The 17,776-nt window shown below is 26.7% G+C and overlaps 1 protein-coding gene across 9 annotated transcripts in view; it reads left to right on the forward strand.

Annotated features, from left to right (window-relative positions):
* The window catches only part of LOC145239867 (AT-rich interactive domain-containing protein 3C-like), a 420,808-nt gene that overhangs the window by 130,231 nt on the left and 272,801 nt on the right, over positions 1-17,776 (forward strand). For 4 of the 9 annotated variants that reach the window (XM_080103441.1, XM_080103443.1, XM_080103440.1 and 1 more), the window contains one exon: positions 9,541-9,729. The exons of 3 other annotated variants lie outside the window; for them this stretch is intronic. In XM_080103441.1, coding sequence (XP_079959567.1) covers positions 9,541-9,729 — 189 coding nt within the window. Of the gene's footprint in view, positions 1-9,515; positions 9,730-17,776 lie in introns of all 9 variants that reach the window. 2 more of the 9 variants (XM_080103444.1, XM_080103445.1) reach the window with 1 other exon arrangement.

Below are 17,776 nucleotides of genomic sequence, written 5' to 3' on the forward strand. Positions count from 1 at the left end.
TTGAATGATGATCAACGAATACTCTACATTTCCAATATTTTTTGTTGTAATCGAAATCGGTGAAATTTGCATTTTTCAATCAAGTCGATCTCCTCTTCCTGCCAATCGCCGTGCACCGAGAAAGAGACTCATATGGCTCCCCACAATACATCGGAGTATATATTGTGCTGTAAAATAACCTACTGTTGATTATATATATATATATATATATATATATATATATATATATATATATATATATATATATATATATATTGAATTAAAGTTTAAAATGAAAAAGTAAAGTAGGATGGCTCAATTGTGCTCTAAACAGAAACACATCATACCGAACATGCTCCTGTCTTTTCAAAGACTTCTTAAATCGGATTATTTTCATTATCTATATTCAATACTTATCGGAGGCATTCCGATTAAAATGTTTTAGGAGACTCCAAGATACATACAATATAATCGTGTGAAATAAAAAAAATCTCGCCACGCAGACACGTATCATACATACACTAAATATATATATATATATATATATATATATATATATATATATATATGAGCATGCCTGTAAGTTGTATATAATGGCGTTAATATTAGAGATTTGTAATCGAGATATATACGACACTCGTTCCAAAAGTAAGGTATCCCATTTTTAACAAAAAAATGTTGAGGAGCTACAAAGAGCAGAGTGTTACTATTATAACGAAATGACTTTTATGCTTAAGATTAAATATGTTCGGCATAATCATCACTGTTTTCAATGTTCTTTTGCCAGTGATGAATTGTGGCTGCGCATAAGCGTCCGGAACTCGTTTTTTTAAGTCAAATCTCTGTCGGCACTCTAAAATCGCTGAACGATTTCGTAATTGTGCTGGCATCAACTGCGCCGGCTGTGTAAATGCTCTAACAGGCGTCGGTGAATGTTGATCGGTTAACTTTTATTCTCATTAACAGTCAGTTTTGAAATCGGTGAAAATTGTAAGTTTTTCTTTTAATTAACTGTTTTTCGCTGTAAAGAAACGAGAGCAATCATTTTATTCGTATAATTTCAGTATTGGTTTTTGTTAAAATATGCCGTTATTCATTTTAGTTACAGTTTGTACTTAAGAATCCCAATAAACGTATTCTAAACAATTTTTGTTCTACAGCCAGATGAAATCTTTTGTTCTATTTTATACAGAATAAACAATGTTTATGTACGTGCATTTTCATCCAGCTTTTTAAACCGATCTCCCTCAGCTGGTAAGGAGATTAGGAGAATTGACGATTGAGATGAGAAAAAAACTATAATGGAAACAAAGAATCTATTCAGGCTAAGGGAGATAAAATCAAAAGTCGCGCTTGAAAAAATGGCCCGCATCTACATATATAGATAGATATAAATATATATCTTGCACATATACACACAAGCACGCACACACATACACATATATGTTGTTATATATATAGTTATTAAACCCAGATCAGCTTGTCTGATGTGGTGTTTACAACCTCCATCCGGTTTGTAACTTCCGGTTCTAAAAATCCGTCTGCTTACCTATTTCATGGACGCCCTGTCTTTAGCCAGTTATTAAAAGCCACTGATACTATTCAAAGAATACAAAAATTCAACAATATTTTTGTTGTTACTTATTTTAACGTGTTTTCCTTACAAATAAATGTAATTTAACCTCGCCGTAGGTTTAAAAAATGATTCAAGTATTAATATATAATATATAACTATAATTATATTGATAACAATAATTACTGCTTTTAGTAGCTTTCCTATGGATTCTGACTATTTTTTCAGGAGGGGGAGGAGTGAGGAAACTTAGTTTTAGTAGTACTTTTTGTAGGGGGCTCCTTAATTTTAATTAGTACTAGCAGTAGTGCTCTGGAGGCTTCCTGTTTTATTTTTTTCTTACTCATCCCTTAAAAAAAATGTTTTCTCAAGACAAAAAAATATCATGTAATATCAAAATCACTTTTTATTTAAAATAATTTTCATTTCACCCTTTAAGGGCCAACAGGTAGACTAGTATATATATATATATATATATATATATATATATATATATATATATATATATATATATATATATATATAGTAACTTTGTGTTTTATTTCACTTCAGTCGAAATTCTCAAAAATCAAGAATCCCTCTTCTCCGGCCAACACTTGTTCTCAACTTTTTACTACGGCATTTGAGACGTAAAAGACAACCTTAATAAAATATTTGGATATTTATGCATCTCAATACATAACTATTCGATTATCTCATTAACGTTCTCTTTTACGTCTCAAATAAAAAGTTGAGAACATCATTGTTCTCTCCCTAATTGACCTTATAAATATTCTATAGTATATCTTTCTTTTGTTCTCTTAGTCGGACAGGATGTCAGGACTAAAATTCATTTAATCACCTTGAGTATCTAGCTTCGTTCTATTACTTAAGGTAACACCACTTGGAACAGGTGCATCTTTTTCATAAGAGCCAGTGTAGATGGAACATACAAAGATGTATAATATTAAAAATGTATAATATTAAAAATGTATAATATTAAAAACAATATAATGAATTTTATTATTGTTTAGGTTTATCGTGTAGCGTTCTGAATATATACCAATGTGTCTCTATTAAAATCATTTATCTATATATACACACACAGGTAAGTAACTAGATTAAATAAAAAAGAATGTATATCCTGTAATTCTAGTTACATTTATTATTATTTGTTATCGTTATATAACTTTATCTGAAAATGTATCGAAACTTTTCTATGTTTAAAGTCGTTACTTTTGATAAGACTCGATTTGAAAATTCATATCTGAACGGCCAATCCAGATTGAGAAATTGATTTTATATTATATTGAGTTTCATATTATTTCACTTTTCTCTCTCTCTCTCTCTCTCTCTCTCTCTCTCTCTCTCTCTCTCTCTCTCTCTCTCTCTGTATATATATATATATATATATATATATATATATATATGTGTGTGTGTGTGTGTGTGTGTGTATGTGTGTGTAGGGGGTGTCTGTGTGTGTGTACAGAGAGAGAGAGAGAGAGAGAGAGCGAAAGAGAGAGAATACATGTGTGCACATAGATATAAAGGTGTGTGTGAAATTAACTCATTCTTAAACTATCATAATACGCTTTACTTGTCCACTAAATAAAATCATTCTTAACATTCTAGTTATCCAAATCTAATCTAGTATAAAATTCAAGCAGGATAAATCAACAAATGCTTTCCTTATATATTTTACAAAATACATGCTTAAATGTTCCTTGGTTTTGAAATAGATTAAATTTATGACCATTCAATTTCTAATAAACCCTATTTTGCAATTCACTCACCATCTCACCCATTTCTTCTGAGGTTGCTGTCTCTCCCTTCCCACTCTGTTTAACTATGATTTAATATCCTATTCATCACACTACCTTCTGTCTCACTCATCATGTATTTATTAACAAAGTTTAAAATTATACAACGGACGATTGTTATGGTCCATTATGGACAAAGAATGTACACGTTACTCAACAAAGACAAAAAATGATCTTCTCTAGTGTTCGCACTAATATTTATGTTTATTTGAAGTAACGTCTGAATCGGATAAATTGATATGCCATAGCACGGTAGTATTTTTCTCATTTACTGTTCTGTAAGAGTACAATTATATATATATATATATATATATATATATATATATATATATATATATATATATATAATCCGAATCCAATTGTTTTTAATGTTTTTGCTTTTCTGAAGTTCATGCTTTTAAAATATGTGCATGAATCTTTGTATGTAATTTATTGCATATATATATATATATATATATATATATATATATATATATATATATATATATATATATATAGTAAAAACAAACAAAAAAAACAAATTGCTCGTGCACTACAACCAAGATCCGAAACCAAAACGTGCAGCTTACGATTTACTTTGACGTTAATGCCTGACCTATGAAGACATGTTTTCTGCAAGCTAAAAATTAAAACATGAACCATTACGCATGCATATTCGTAATCCTGTCGTTCGACCTACACCTGGAAAATTCCATTTTTTTCGTCTCACACGTTTGAACCGACTATCCCTTACTAAAAGCCAAATATAAAGTTTCGCATGGGTTCGAATACCCTATATATAAAGTTTTTTGTAGGTAGACTAAAAACTGACAAAGGAGTTTAGTACGCAAATTTTTATTAACAAATATATATACGCATACATAAATATATATAGAAAGAGGTTTGTGTTTACTATAACCCTTTTTAAGCAAATATTATGCAAGTTTAAATCATGTAGAATATCTGCATGAATAGAATTACACGTAATAGTTAACAAAAGATAATCATTCCATAAGAAAAGCGAAAAAAGAAATTATAGGAGTATAGATTTTATGGCAATTGGTAAAAAAGAATCTACATATGCCTACATTTATTTTTATAGTGTCCTGTCAAGCCAGCTTTAGTTTTGTTGCTTTGGGAAGAAATTTGCTCAGGGTTCTTTTCACTTGGTTGTCACCCTTGTGGTCTTGTCAGGCTACTAATAATCTTTCTCTTCGCATACAATTTCCATAAAATACAAAACCATTATCTACAGGTTTCGGACCGTTGATTGTTTTTCGTTTTTATATATATAACATGTCAATCGCTACACGCCGGCTTTTCTAACTCATAAACATGGTTTAAAAAATATTTCATGAATATTTCGTTTTCTTATATAAATGCATTTGTTTTTCTCTTTTCTGAACATCAACTGCTGAACAGAATCCCGTGCGGCTTCATGGCCAGATGAAACGATTAAAATATATTGAATAGGATTTGCTGGTGATTATATATATATATATATATATATATATATATATATATATATATATATATATATATATATATATATATATATATATATATCCAAGGATTACCGATTTTTATATTGCAAATAAAAATATTTTTTTATTTATGTTTCTTTTTTGTTTTTACGTTTTTGCTTATTTTGACTGGAAAAATATATATAAACCATAATTTAAAAATATATAAACCATAATTTAAAAATATATAGACCATAATTTAAAAATATATAGACCATAATAATAAAAAAAACATATAGACCATAATAAAAAAACATATAGACCATAATTAAAAATATATAAACCATAATAAAAAAACATATAGACCATAATAAAAAAATATATAGACCATAATAAAAAAAACATATAGACCATAATAAAAAAACATATAGACCATAATTAAAAATATATAGACCATAATAATAAAAAAAACATATAGACCATAATAAAAAAAACATATAGACCATAATTAAAAATATATAGACCATAATTAAAAATATATAGACCATAATTAAAAATATATAGACCATAATAATAAAAAAACATATAGACCATAATAAAAAAACATATAGACCATAATTAAAAATATATAGACCATAATAATAAAAAAAACATATAGACCATAATAAAAAAACATATAGACCATAATTAAAAATATATAAACCATAATAAAAAAACATATAGACCATAATAAAAAAATATATAGACCATAATAAAAAAAACATATAGACCATAATAAAAAAACATATAGACCATAATTAAAAATATATAAACCATAATAAAAAAACATATAGACCATAATAAAAAATATATACACCATAATATAAAAAATATATAGACCATAATTAAAAATATATAAACCATAATAAAAAAAACATATAGACCATAATAAAAAAATATATAGACCATAATAAAAAACATATAGACCATAATAAAAAACATATAGACCATAATTAAAAATATATTAACCATAATAAAAAACATATAGACCATAATAAAAAATATATACACCATAATATAAAAAATATATAGACCATAATTAAAAATATATTAACCATAATAAAAAAAACATATAGACCATAATAAAAAAACATATAGACCATAATTAAAAATATATAGACCATAATAATAAAAAAAACATATAGACCATAATAAAAAAACATATAGACCATAATTAAAAATATATAAACCATAATAAAAAAACATATAGACCATAATAAAAAAATATATAGACCATAATAAAAAAAACATATAGACCATAATAAAAAAACATATAGACCATAATTAAAAATATATAGACCATAATAATAAAAAAAACATATAGACCATAATAAAAAACATATAGACCATAATTAAAAATATATAGACCATAATTAAAAATATATAGACCATAATTAAAAATATATAGACCATAATAATAAAAAAACATATAGACCATAATAAAAAAACATATAGACCATAATTAAAAATATATAGACCATAATAATAAAAAAAACATATAGACCATAATAAAAAAACATATAGACCATAATTAAAAATATATAAACCATAATAAAAAAACATATAGACCATAATAAAAAAATATATAGACCATAATAAAAAAAACATATAGACCATAATAAAAAAACATATAGACCATAATTAAAAATATATAAACCATAATAAAAAAACATATAGACCATAATAAAAAATATATACACCATAATATAAAAAATATATAGACCATAATTAAAAATATATAAACCATAATAAAAAAAACATATAGACCATAATAAAAAAATATATAGACCATAATAAAAAACATATAGACCATAATAAAAAACATATAGACCATAATTAAAAATATATTAACCATAATAAAAAAACATATAGACCATAATAAAAAATATATACACCATAATATAAAAAATATATAGACCATAATTAAAAATATATAAACCATAATAAAAAACATATAGACCATAATAAAAAAATATATAGACCATAATAAAAAAACATATAGACCATAATAAAAAAAACATATAGACCATGATTATAAATATATTAACCATAATAAAAAAAACATATAGACCATAATAAAAAAATATATAGACCATAATAAAAAAAACATATAGACCATAATAAAAAAAACATATGGACCATAATAAAAAATATATAAACCATAATAAAAAAAACATATAGACCATAATAAAAAATATATAAACCATAATAAAAAAACATATAGACCATAATAAAAAATATATAGACCATAATAAAAAAAACATATAGACCATAATAAAAAAAAACAAATAGACCATAATAAAAAACATATAGACCATAATTAAAAATATATAAACCATAATAAAAAAACATACAGACCATAATAAAAAAACATATAGACCATAATAAAAAAACATATAGACCATAATAAAAAACATATAGACCATAATAAAAAAATATATAGACCATAATAAAAAAAAAACATATAGACCATAATAAAAAAAATATATAAACCATAATAAAAAAATATATAGACCATAATAAAAAAACATATAGACCATAATAAAAAAACATATAGACCATAATAAAAAAAAATATAAACCATAATAAAAAAACATATAGACCATAATAAAAAATATATAAACCATAATAAAAAATATATAGACCATAATAAAAAAAATCCAACACGCTTCTCTATTTGTACGCTTTATGTAATAAATTTTACGATTTTCTGTTATACGTAGTAAAAAGCGCCGGGCTGGGAATAAAATTCACACCATTCTCAGTTTCTATTAATATATTTATGTATTAATGTATTAATGTGCCATCGCACCCGAAGCTTGCTATCGTACCACGCGTGCAACAGGAGTATATTAAAGCTGGTGATATCCATGGGTCCCTATACTTTGGGAAGTCGTTTCAAGAATATATTGATATACCAGAAAAAATCTATTTTTATTTTAATCTACCGTGATATGATTTTCCATATTGACAAATAAAAAACTTTTAAAAATATCATTCATTATTTCAAAAGTTTCAATTAAAAAAATTAAATTTAGGCTGCAGCAGCGTAATCTGTTTCTATTTTAGAGTTTCTTTTCTTTTCATTTATTGTATTTATGTCTGCAATTTATTTATTTCATTTCTTGCACTTAAAATGCAAACTTTCTCCAAAAAAAACTGCACTTGCTTGTCCCTTTTTCGGTTAGACTTGATCTGTGGATCTATATTAAAAAACCTTGTTAAACTTTGTGACATATTTCCATTCTATGGAGGTCAGGTGCGAACGAACACCCATTAATTTTACTATACCATATTTCTTCAAACTGAAACATAATTGTCAAAGTATACTTACGCAGATAGATATGAAAAGTCTTTATTAAAGTTTGTGCCTATTTCCATTCTATGGAGGCCAGGCGCGAACGCAGACCCGACAATTTTATTATAGCATCCCTATTTTAGATAAAACATTCTTATGTACATCTATATCGAAAACACTTGTAAACGTTGTTTTTTTAATTGATAATTTTTTTATTTCCATACTTTGTGGACCAGGCGCGAACGCAGACCCCCACAATTTTAATGAACCACCGTTCTGCCAGATCAAACATACCCATTCCTGTGTCTCGATACATCTTCTATCATTATATGTAATCAGTTTTTTAAAATAGTCAACTATATAGGAGCCTATTCGTGACCACACATACACACACACATTCAGCTTTATATATATATATATATATATATATATATATATATATATATATATATATATATATATATATTATTGTGTGCATGTATGCGTGTGTAAACACTATATGTGATTTAATCAATGCGTTTAAAAACGTGTCTTCCTACACAAACTATTTGCTAAATATACCACAATTTTTAAATTGAGTTTTGTTTAAAAATAAATTAATTGTTGTAAATAGCAATGATTTATAATCTATGTATTTCTCTCGCCAATCTGACTTTATCTTGATTAAATAACTCTCATATTTCTTAATGTCCCAGTGGGACTTATAAAAAAGGCCAAGTTCTCCTATTAGTTAATTTAGCAAGCGCATGAATGGTGTTTTTTCTTTATATCATATTATCATATATTATATCATTAATATATTTATATTAGATTATATTATTCTTAATGCATATTACATTATATATTATGGGCTTATATTTTGTAGTATTTATTATAATAGTGATGAATATAAAAATAGGGTTCACTAGTTGTACGAAAGTACGCTTTTGTAAAACTACACGGATCCTGATTTTTGTCATTATTATTTATTACAGATATCTTTTAATTTGTTCCCTATTTTAAAATAAAAACTAAATCGTTCAAAAAAAGCACACACACGCATATATCTATATCTATATATATATATATATATATATATATATATATATATATATATATTCGTTCAAATGTGGTTTGTAAATGAGGACAGCAGCCTTTATATATAAAAAGTACTCAGTATTTTACATAAAGCTTTATAACAATAATACATAATACTAAATTGTTTTAAAGCGTTCAGTTAACTCAAATATATTATCTTTTTATTAATATGAGAAAATGCGTAAGGGTTAATTTAGATTAGTGCACTGCAAGCAATTAATTCTTGTCTGGATAATGTTTAGATTTCGCTTTGGTTGTTTCGTTTTTGTCGTATTGGCATTTGTTTGTATCCTGTTTTCTCATCTCAGAGTCGTTCTTCTTCTTCCATCAAAGATACCCGTTTCCGGATTGGAACCGCCGAAATTGATAAAATATCCGATTAACAATCGGAGCGACAAGAAGTGGAACAAAAGGCGAGAAATGACAGACATTTCAACATCACCCACCAACATCACGGTGACAACACCCACAGCATCAACTCCATCACCGACTGACTTAGAGAGGATACAGGAACGGAGAAAAGTGAGGCACTAAACCCCTTTTATTAAACTTCAAACACCGTTCGTCACAGGTTGATTTAATCTACTGTGACGGGAGGTCCCCTTGGTCGAATTATCCATTTAAACTGATTTTATATCCCCTATTTACAAGGATGTGTGTGTATAATGATGCATGTTCATTTAATTCTTTAATAAATTTGTTTTGATATTATTATGCATATCTATCTATCTATCTATATATCTATCTATCTATCTATCTATCTCTCTCTCTCTCTCTCTCTCTCTCTATATATATATATATATATATACATATACATATATGTTTGTGTGTGTATAAAGTTGAGGTTTTTGTAGCAATGACATCGATATTAAGATCCTACTTTTCTATCTACAATAAAAAATTATTGAGATAAACTTCTTAATATACTCGGCCATAAATATACAACCGACTTTATAAATGTTAATTAATTTGCATATTACGGAAGGAATAAGGAACATAATTGAATAAATTATTCATTTTGTATTGTTGCTTATTGGATGATTGGTTTCTTTTAACTATTATTAAGTTGCATATTTTCTACATTGTGCATAACTAGCATTTATGGTGAAAATGTTTTAGCACACAGACACACACAAACACACACACACACACATACACACATATGTATGCCCTTGTGTGTGTGTGCGTGTGTGTGTGTGTGTGTGTTTTACGGTCTTTACCAAGTTCTAGTCTCAACCCTTAGTCTACAGATTTGACAATTGTTATATACAGGATTTGGACATGCGGAACAAATTCAATTTGTTTTGTAACCAGTTAAAATACCTGCTGCGGAGTCATAATTGAAAATAAACTTCGCAAAAATAACTCGATTAAACCGGTTACTTCTATATATTTACACGTTAAAGTCGTGAAATTTTTAAAGTTTTATTATTCATTTGTCGATAGTTCAAACAGTGACGACTATGGCTGGAGCGCTAAATGTTTTGGTTCTGATTCTAGTTGATAGCATCCAAACGTGTATTGTAAGTATATACATTATATATATATATATATATATATATATATATATATATATATATATATATATATATATATGTATGTATATAATGTATTATATCAGCATTATATGTCATTGGATAATTATATTTTAGAAACAATATGTATTATATCTGTATTCATATATACACATGCGTATATCTGCATGCATTCGCATGTATACCTGACTTTGAGAAATGTGGTATCTACTTTGGAGATATATATATATATATATATATATATATATATATATATATATATATATATATATATATATATATATATATAGTAGCAGGCTGCCCTGCGGTTCCGGTTACTAAATATGATATTTTAATTCATGCACATTTCGCGTTTATTATTATTTCTTTTTATAAAATGCGATTTTACTTCGAATTCATAAATTATTTTTTTATAAATATAATTAATAATGCATTTTATTTTTTATTACTCTGAATCTTAAAAATATGGTTTTTGTGTTTAAACAAAGTAATAACGCATGTTTGCACTTTTTACTAATATTTTTCAATATAAAATTTCCGTTTTCATTTTAAGAACAAACCATAATATTCTGCAAATATATATATATATATATATATATATATATATATATATATATATATATATATATATATATATATATATATATATATAATATAATATCTGTGTGTGTGTATGTGTGTGTGTGTGTGAGTGTAATAATGTCCAAATACATACTTATAGCGCATGGGCTAATCAAACCTTTCTTTCTTTCTACCAAAAAATTCGTCTGACAAATTATACTGATGAAATAGATCACTTGCGATAAGTGTATATTATATGCAACTACAAAGTTCTGGAGTATTGTTCAATTATATATATATATATATATATATATATATATATATATATATATATATATATATATATGTATGTATATATATATACCAAGGTATAAGTTCCGTTTTCTTTTTTATAAAGCTTGAAGCGTCGAAATGAAAATTTTGAAAAATATAGTCGCCTTTTTATGAACTTGAGCAAATTTTTTTCTGTTTTTATAGCTAGCACCTGCTTACAAAAGACGACTGCTTTGTTTTCCCAACATAGCTTACATTTAGACATGTTTTTTGTGTACTTCAATTAAATTATTATTTTTTTCACTAAAATATGTTTTAAATATAAATCCATGATAATGAAAGAACTTCTGTGTAAACTTCTGTTCATAAGCATACATTACAAATAAACTGATTAAAATGTTCTTTGAGTAGTTTAGTAGAGACCGTTTCTCACACAGAAAGACGGACAAGCTCACTTTTCTATATATTAGCACATCGGCACACGTTGTTCGGTAGTAAAATAGTCTTAAATATGATAAGTTATGCATATTTCGTATTTATTATGATAAAGCCATTTCTGTACTGATTATTATATTCTACCCGATATAAAATAATAACATCAAAAATTAAAAAATATAAGATGATTTGGGTATCCATCGGGTAGAATCGGAAACAAAATATATAGCGATCCAGTATTATTCATTACCGTATGAGCTCTATCCATACGCACATAATAAATGTAAAAATAGTGTTTAACAAATAGATGTACATTTGCGCATGCGTAGAATGTATATGATTAGTTGACTTAAGTCTACCAAGTTCCAATATAATGTCACTTTTACATATATATATATACATATATATATATGTATACATATACATATATATATATATATATATATATATATTTATATAAAAGTGACATTATGTGCATGTGAAAGGAATATATATATATATATGTGTGTGTGTGTGTGTGCTTGTGTGTGTGCTAGCATGTCATCCTGATGTTACTCAGGATTGAATATTGCCCATATATATATTGCAATTTACATTGCACTGTAGAGAATGTACTGTTGATTTTATAAAATTATGTTTATATATAATGGCTTGAATTAAAGTTAAAAATGCAAGAAGTCAAGCATCATACTCCAATTGTGCTCTAAACAAAAATATTAATTTCAAACCGCGACCCTGTCACGTCAAAGAACCTACTTTTGAGTTGTGTGGTAATAAAATTTTTCAAATGACCTTGCGATGTTAGACAAAATATAGTGTTAAATTTTATATGAATCCTTGTTACGTCTTTTACGGATTATTTCGATTATCGATTATCGATACTACACACAGACAAAGTTTCTTATATATATATATATGCAAGGACTTAATGAGGATCAACGAATGTTTCACACTCCCATATTTTTTGTCATCGAAATCGGTGAAATCGCCTATTTTCAATCAAATCGATTGATTGTCTGCTCTAGTTGGGGATCAATCACGGTTCATAGGGAGGAAGCTTCACATGTCTTTACATGTTAACTTTGATCCAAATCACCTTTTCATTCTATGATCGGATTATTTCGACCGTCGATTTTTGTAACATTTCAAGAACATTTCGATACAAAACATATCTAAGAACACTGTCAGGCACATATAGTACCGTTTTTCATAAAAATCGGCCAAACTGTTTCCGAGTCTATAGGAAACGATCTCGCACATACATCCACAAACAGGCAAAATTACTTTATATATATATATATATATATATATATATATATATATATATATATATATATATATATATATATATGCTAAATCCAAAATATATAAAAACTAGCAGGCAGGTTGCCCGGCGTTGCTTGATCTTAAAATACACTTAAATGTCTCGATCTCTACTAATATATAAAAGGAACTTTTTGTGTGAATTCGTTTCTTATGGACCTTTAAAAGATTTGGCGAATTTCAATAAAATTTCACGCAAATGTACTTGCATGTAGCAGTGTTCTTACATATGTTTTGTACCGGAATGTCTTAAACAAAGTTAACGCTTTAATATAGCTTAACATCACTGGTGCGTTTGAGAAGCTTTGTTATCGCAGAGCACTATCAGAACAACGGAATGGACATCTGTTAGACATAAGAGGCTAAACGGAAGACCAAGAACGAGGTGGAGGATCGATCTGTACAACACATGAGTCCCACATGGCTCGCGACAGAAATAGATGACTACAGTGCAATGAAAACTACAATGTATTGTGAATTAACTCACCGTGGTGAGTCCCTAACTCAAGCAAGCATTTGATTTGATTGAAAAATGGTCGATTTCATCAGTTTCGATGACAATAAAATTTTGGACGATGCGTTGATTCTCATTCAATCTCGGAAAAGTCAAGTCTCCCTGCTAGTAATATTTTAATTTATACAGATTTCGAATTTTTTTTATTATTAGAGAGCAAATCCTCTGTTACTCATTATATTGTACCCGATATATATATATATATATATATATATATATATATATATATATATATATATATATATATATATATATCAATGATACAAGAATTTTAAAAGACTTCAGTGCAAAACATTCAGCGCTCCAAACTTCGTCGGTAGTGTTTGCGCTATTGACAAATGAACGAAAAACGATAAAAATTAAATGAATTCAAGTTAAAAATATATATGTATGCATGCTTAGAAGTTAGTCGATTTACACTTGCCAAGGTCAAATACTTTGATTTCAATATTTATTCCTTAGCAGCTATTTTTGCCGGCTAAAAAATAGAAAGTCTTACCGCGGGCCAATTGCCTATATATCAAGTTTCACTTCTGTAATATAACATAAAATATTCAGAGAAAAGTTTGGTAGGAATGTTTCGCACTCATAAACAAGGTCACTTCCATATATATATATATATATATATATATATATATATATATATATATATATATATATATATATATACAGGGTGTTCGTAAAGTTGCTATACAGTCTTATTTTATTTAATCAAGTAAGACTGTATAGTAACCTTACGGACACCCTGTATATATATATATATATATATATATATATATATATATATATATATATATATATATACTAACAGGCATAGCCCGGTTATAAAGTAGACATGAATATTATATTTTAATTCATGTAGATTTCTTATTTCTTATAGAGCAAATTCTTTATTGATTATTATCAATATATGGTAATGATTAAAAAAATAATAAAAAATACCGTCTGAGTTACCGACATATGGATGCAAAAGGTAAATAATTAAGCAACTTTGAGCTACGAATATTCAATTTTGCGCATACGCAAAAGTAACAGCAGGAGTCATTTCATTCGACTTACCTACCAAAGTCAATTGTTCTGATTCAATTTTGGCCCCTTAGCAGCAATTTTGGATGGCTAAGATCCAAATTTTATGTCTGCTACAGGTCCAAATACTCTATATATCAAATTTTAACTCTGCAGACCAAATGTTTATAGAAGAGCTTGATAGGGGCTTCTCGCACATATACCGACAAGGTCACACACACACACACACACACACACACACACACACACACACACACGCGCGCATGCACACACATATGTGCAGAAAGAGAGAGACATGTATTTCTGTGTGCTAGGTCGTTTTTATCTTAAAGTCTACACAATTACCCAGAATGTCGAAACTATGCATGAATAAAATACAAAATAATCGTCAAATGAAACGAGTCATCAAATAGGAAATCAGAAAAAAATGAATAATTAATGAATGATTCTCTTTAAAAAAAACCCTGCAAATCTGTTTACTTTCACGTAATTACTTGTATATCCCTGACTGAGTATAATAACGATTTGTTTAAATAATTTTTAAATAAAAATGTAAGATTTTAATATCAATATCAGAAGTAAGAACTCAACTTTATTGGTATATAGATCTTTTTTTTCAACGACAACAACAACCACAATAATAATAATAATAATAATAATAATAATAATAATAATAATAATAATAATAATAATAATAAAAATCTGGGGAAACTTGTTGTCACTCAGCTTCCAGGGAACACATCACAGGCTGTATTCAATGAGATCTTTGATGACCTGTGTGAAAGCTCCTTGCGAGCCAGTAATTAATATCATAATTATTATACATTGTGAATGAGGAATGAGAAACGGAGGATGGAGAGAATACTTTGCACTTTCACTGAAAGGACACGCAAAGTAATCCGTAAAAAGGTTGATTTTCATGGGATAACGGCAATTATCAGCTATAAATAAATAGATAAATAAACAGCTGTTAGAAGAACGCAACAGGCATTGAAAGTAATGGACATTATTAGACATTTGGGATGGGAGGGGTTTTGTTTGGGTTTATATTATTTTATCATTTGGAAACAAGTAAATTAAAATGAATAAGGGATAAGGGATCCTGATATGTATAGGGGAAGATATCTTGATTGAATTTTAATATATATATATATATATATATATATATATATATATATATATATATATATATATATATATATATTTATGTACAATATATATATATATATATATATACATACAATATATATATATTTATGTACAATATATATATATATATACATACAATATATATATATTTATGTACAATATATATATATATATACATACAATATATATATATACAATATATATATATATATATATATATATATTTATGTACAATATATATATATATATACATACAATATATATATATATATATATATATATATATATATATATATATATATATATATATATATATATATATTGTAAAGTATAAAATATTCCACCTTGATTCAATTTGAAAATTCATAAACTGTGGCATATGAATATATTACTTTATATACCTGTGGAAACTAAAGAGTCGTATTATGTTACTAAGTATTGAAGCTCTACATGCATAAAGCAATTAATATAGAAGTTATAAAAGGAACACTCTTACAATTGTACGCAACAAGTATTCGTTTAAATACATATATATATATATATATTTATATATATTTATATATATATATATATATATACATATGTGTGTGTGTGTCTGCGTGTGTGTGTGTTAAGATTTTTGTTCCTTAGAGGCGCTGGTTGAGTTTGAATGAAATAAAATACGCATTATATACGTTTGAAGCCAAAACAACGCATTATTAAAAAATATAAATTTCAAACAAAATTTTGTAATAATACGTTGTTTTGGCTTCAAACGTATATAATATATATATATATATATATATATATATATATATATATATATATATATATATATATATATATATATATATATATACTATTTCTAAATACGATTGACAATTTATGTTCATTTCAAGTAAATGGCTAAAAAAAACTCGGAATATAAATGATAGGTTTTAACGTCAACCCATATCAAAGTGTTTGACTTACATCGAAACAATGAAGATATGTGTAGTTATGTTCTTTAAAATACTTGAGATTATTTACTATTTAAGTAAACATGACAAAATATAAAGAAAGAATTTCCAAAATAATGAGAAAAAGGTGAAATGCACAAATTGTAATGCTATTTTTGTCGAGATCTAGACGTGAATTGTTAGTACATAACCGTATCTTGGTATAAACAAAAGGTAATGTGACTATATGACAAATTACATTGTTGTTGTTGTTGTTGTTGTTGTTTTAACGTTGTCATAGACACATGCGTCGTAATGTTCTATTTATCATTACTAACGGGTATGCAAATATATGCGTCCATAATTGCATGCATTTAGATAATATTATTTCTCCATACTAATCGGAATGCGATCACCTCACAGTTTATTCAGTCGGCGCTTAAAAATACTCGGGAAATCTTATGTAATTATAACATATCTATATCAATTACTTGTGTCTTCTTTAATGAATGCTGAGGAAATATCGCCTAATATAACCAATATAACTAATCACTAGGGCTATGACAACAGCATATTCTTTTCATTGTTTTGACTCTCGAGTATATATCCGACACAGTTAGACACAGTTAATCAATTGAGAACCACATCACTCTGTCTAAAAACATATAAAATATCAACACACACGAGACTTAAAACAATGAACAGAATATGCTGTTGTCCTAGCCCTACTAAGCACCCCAAAATAAAACATATCTTGGAGTCTCCATTCACGTTCAACAACCATAAACAGCGAACCTGAAAATTGAAAATGAAGGACCAACGTCTAGATCAGGAGC

This window comes from Euprymna scolopes, chromosome 19 (genome assembly GCF_053919585.1).
Source record: "Euprymna scolopes isolate OS-2025 chromosome 19, ASM5391958v1, whole genome shotgun sequence".
In the NCBI taxonomy this organism is placed as follows: Eukaryota; Metazoa; Mollusca; class Cephalopoda; order Sepiida; family Sepiolidae; genus Euprymna; species Euprymna scolopes.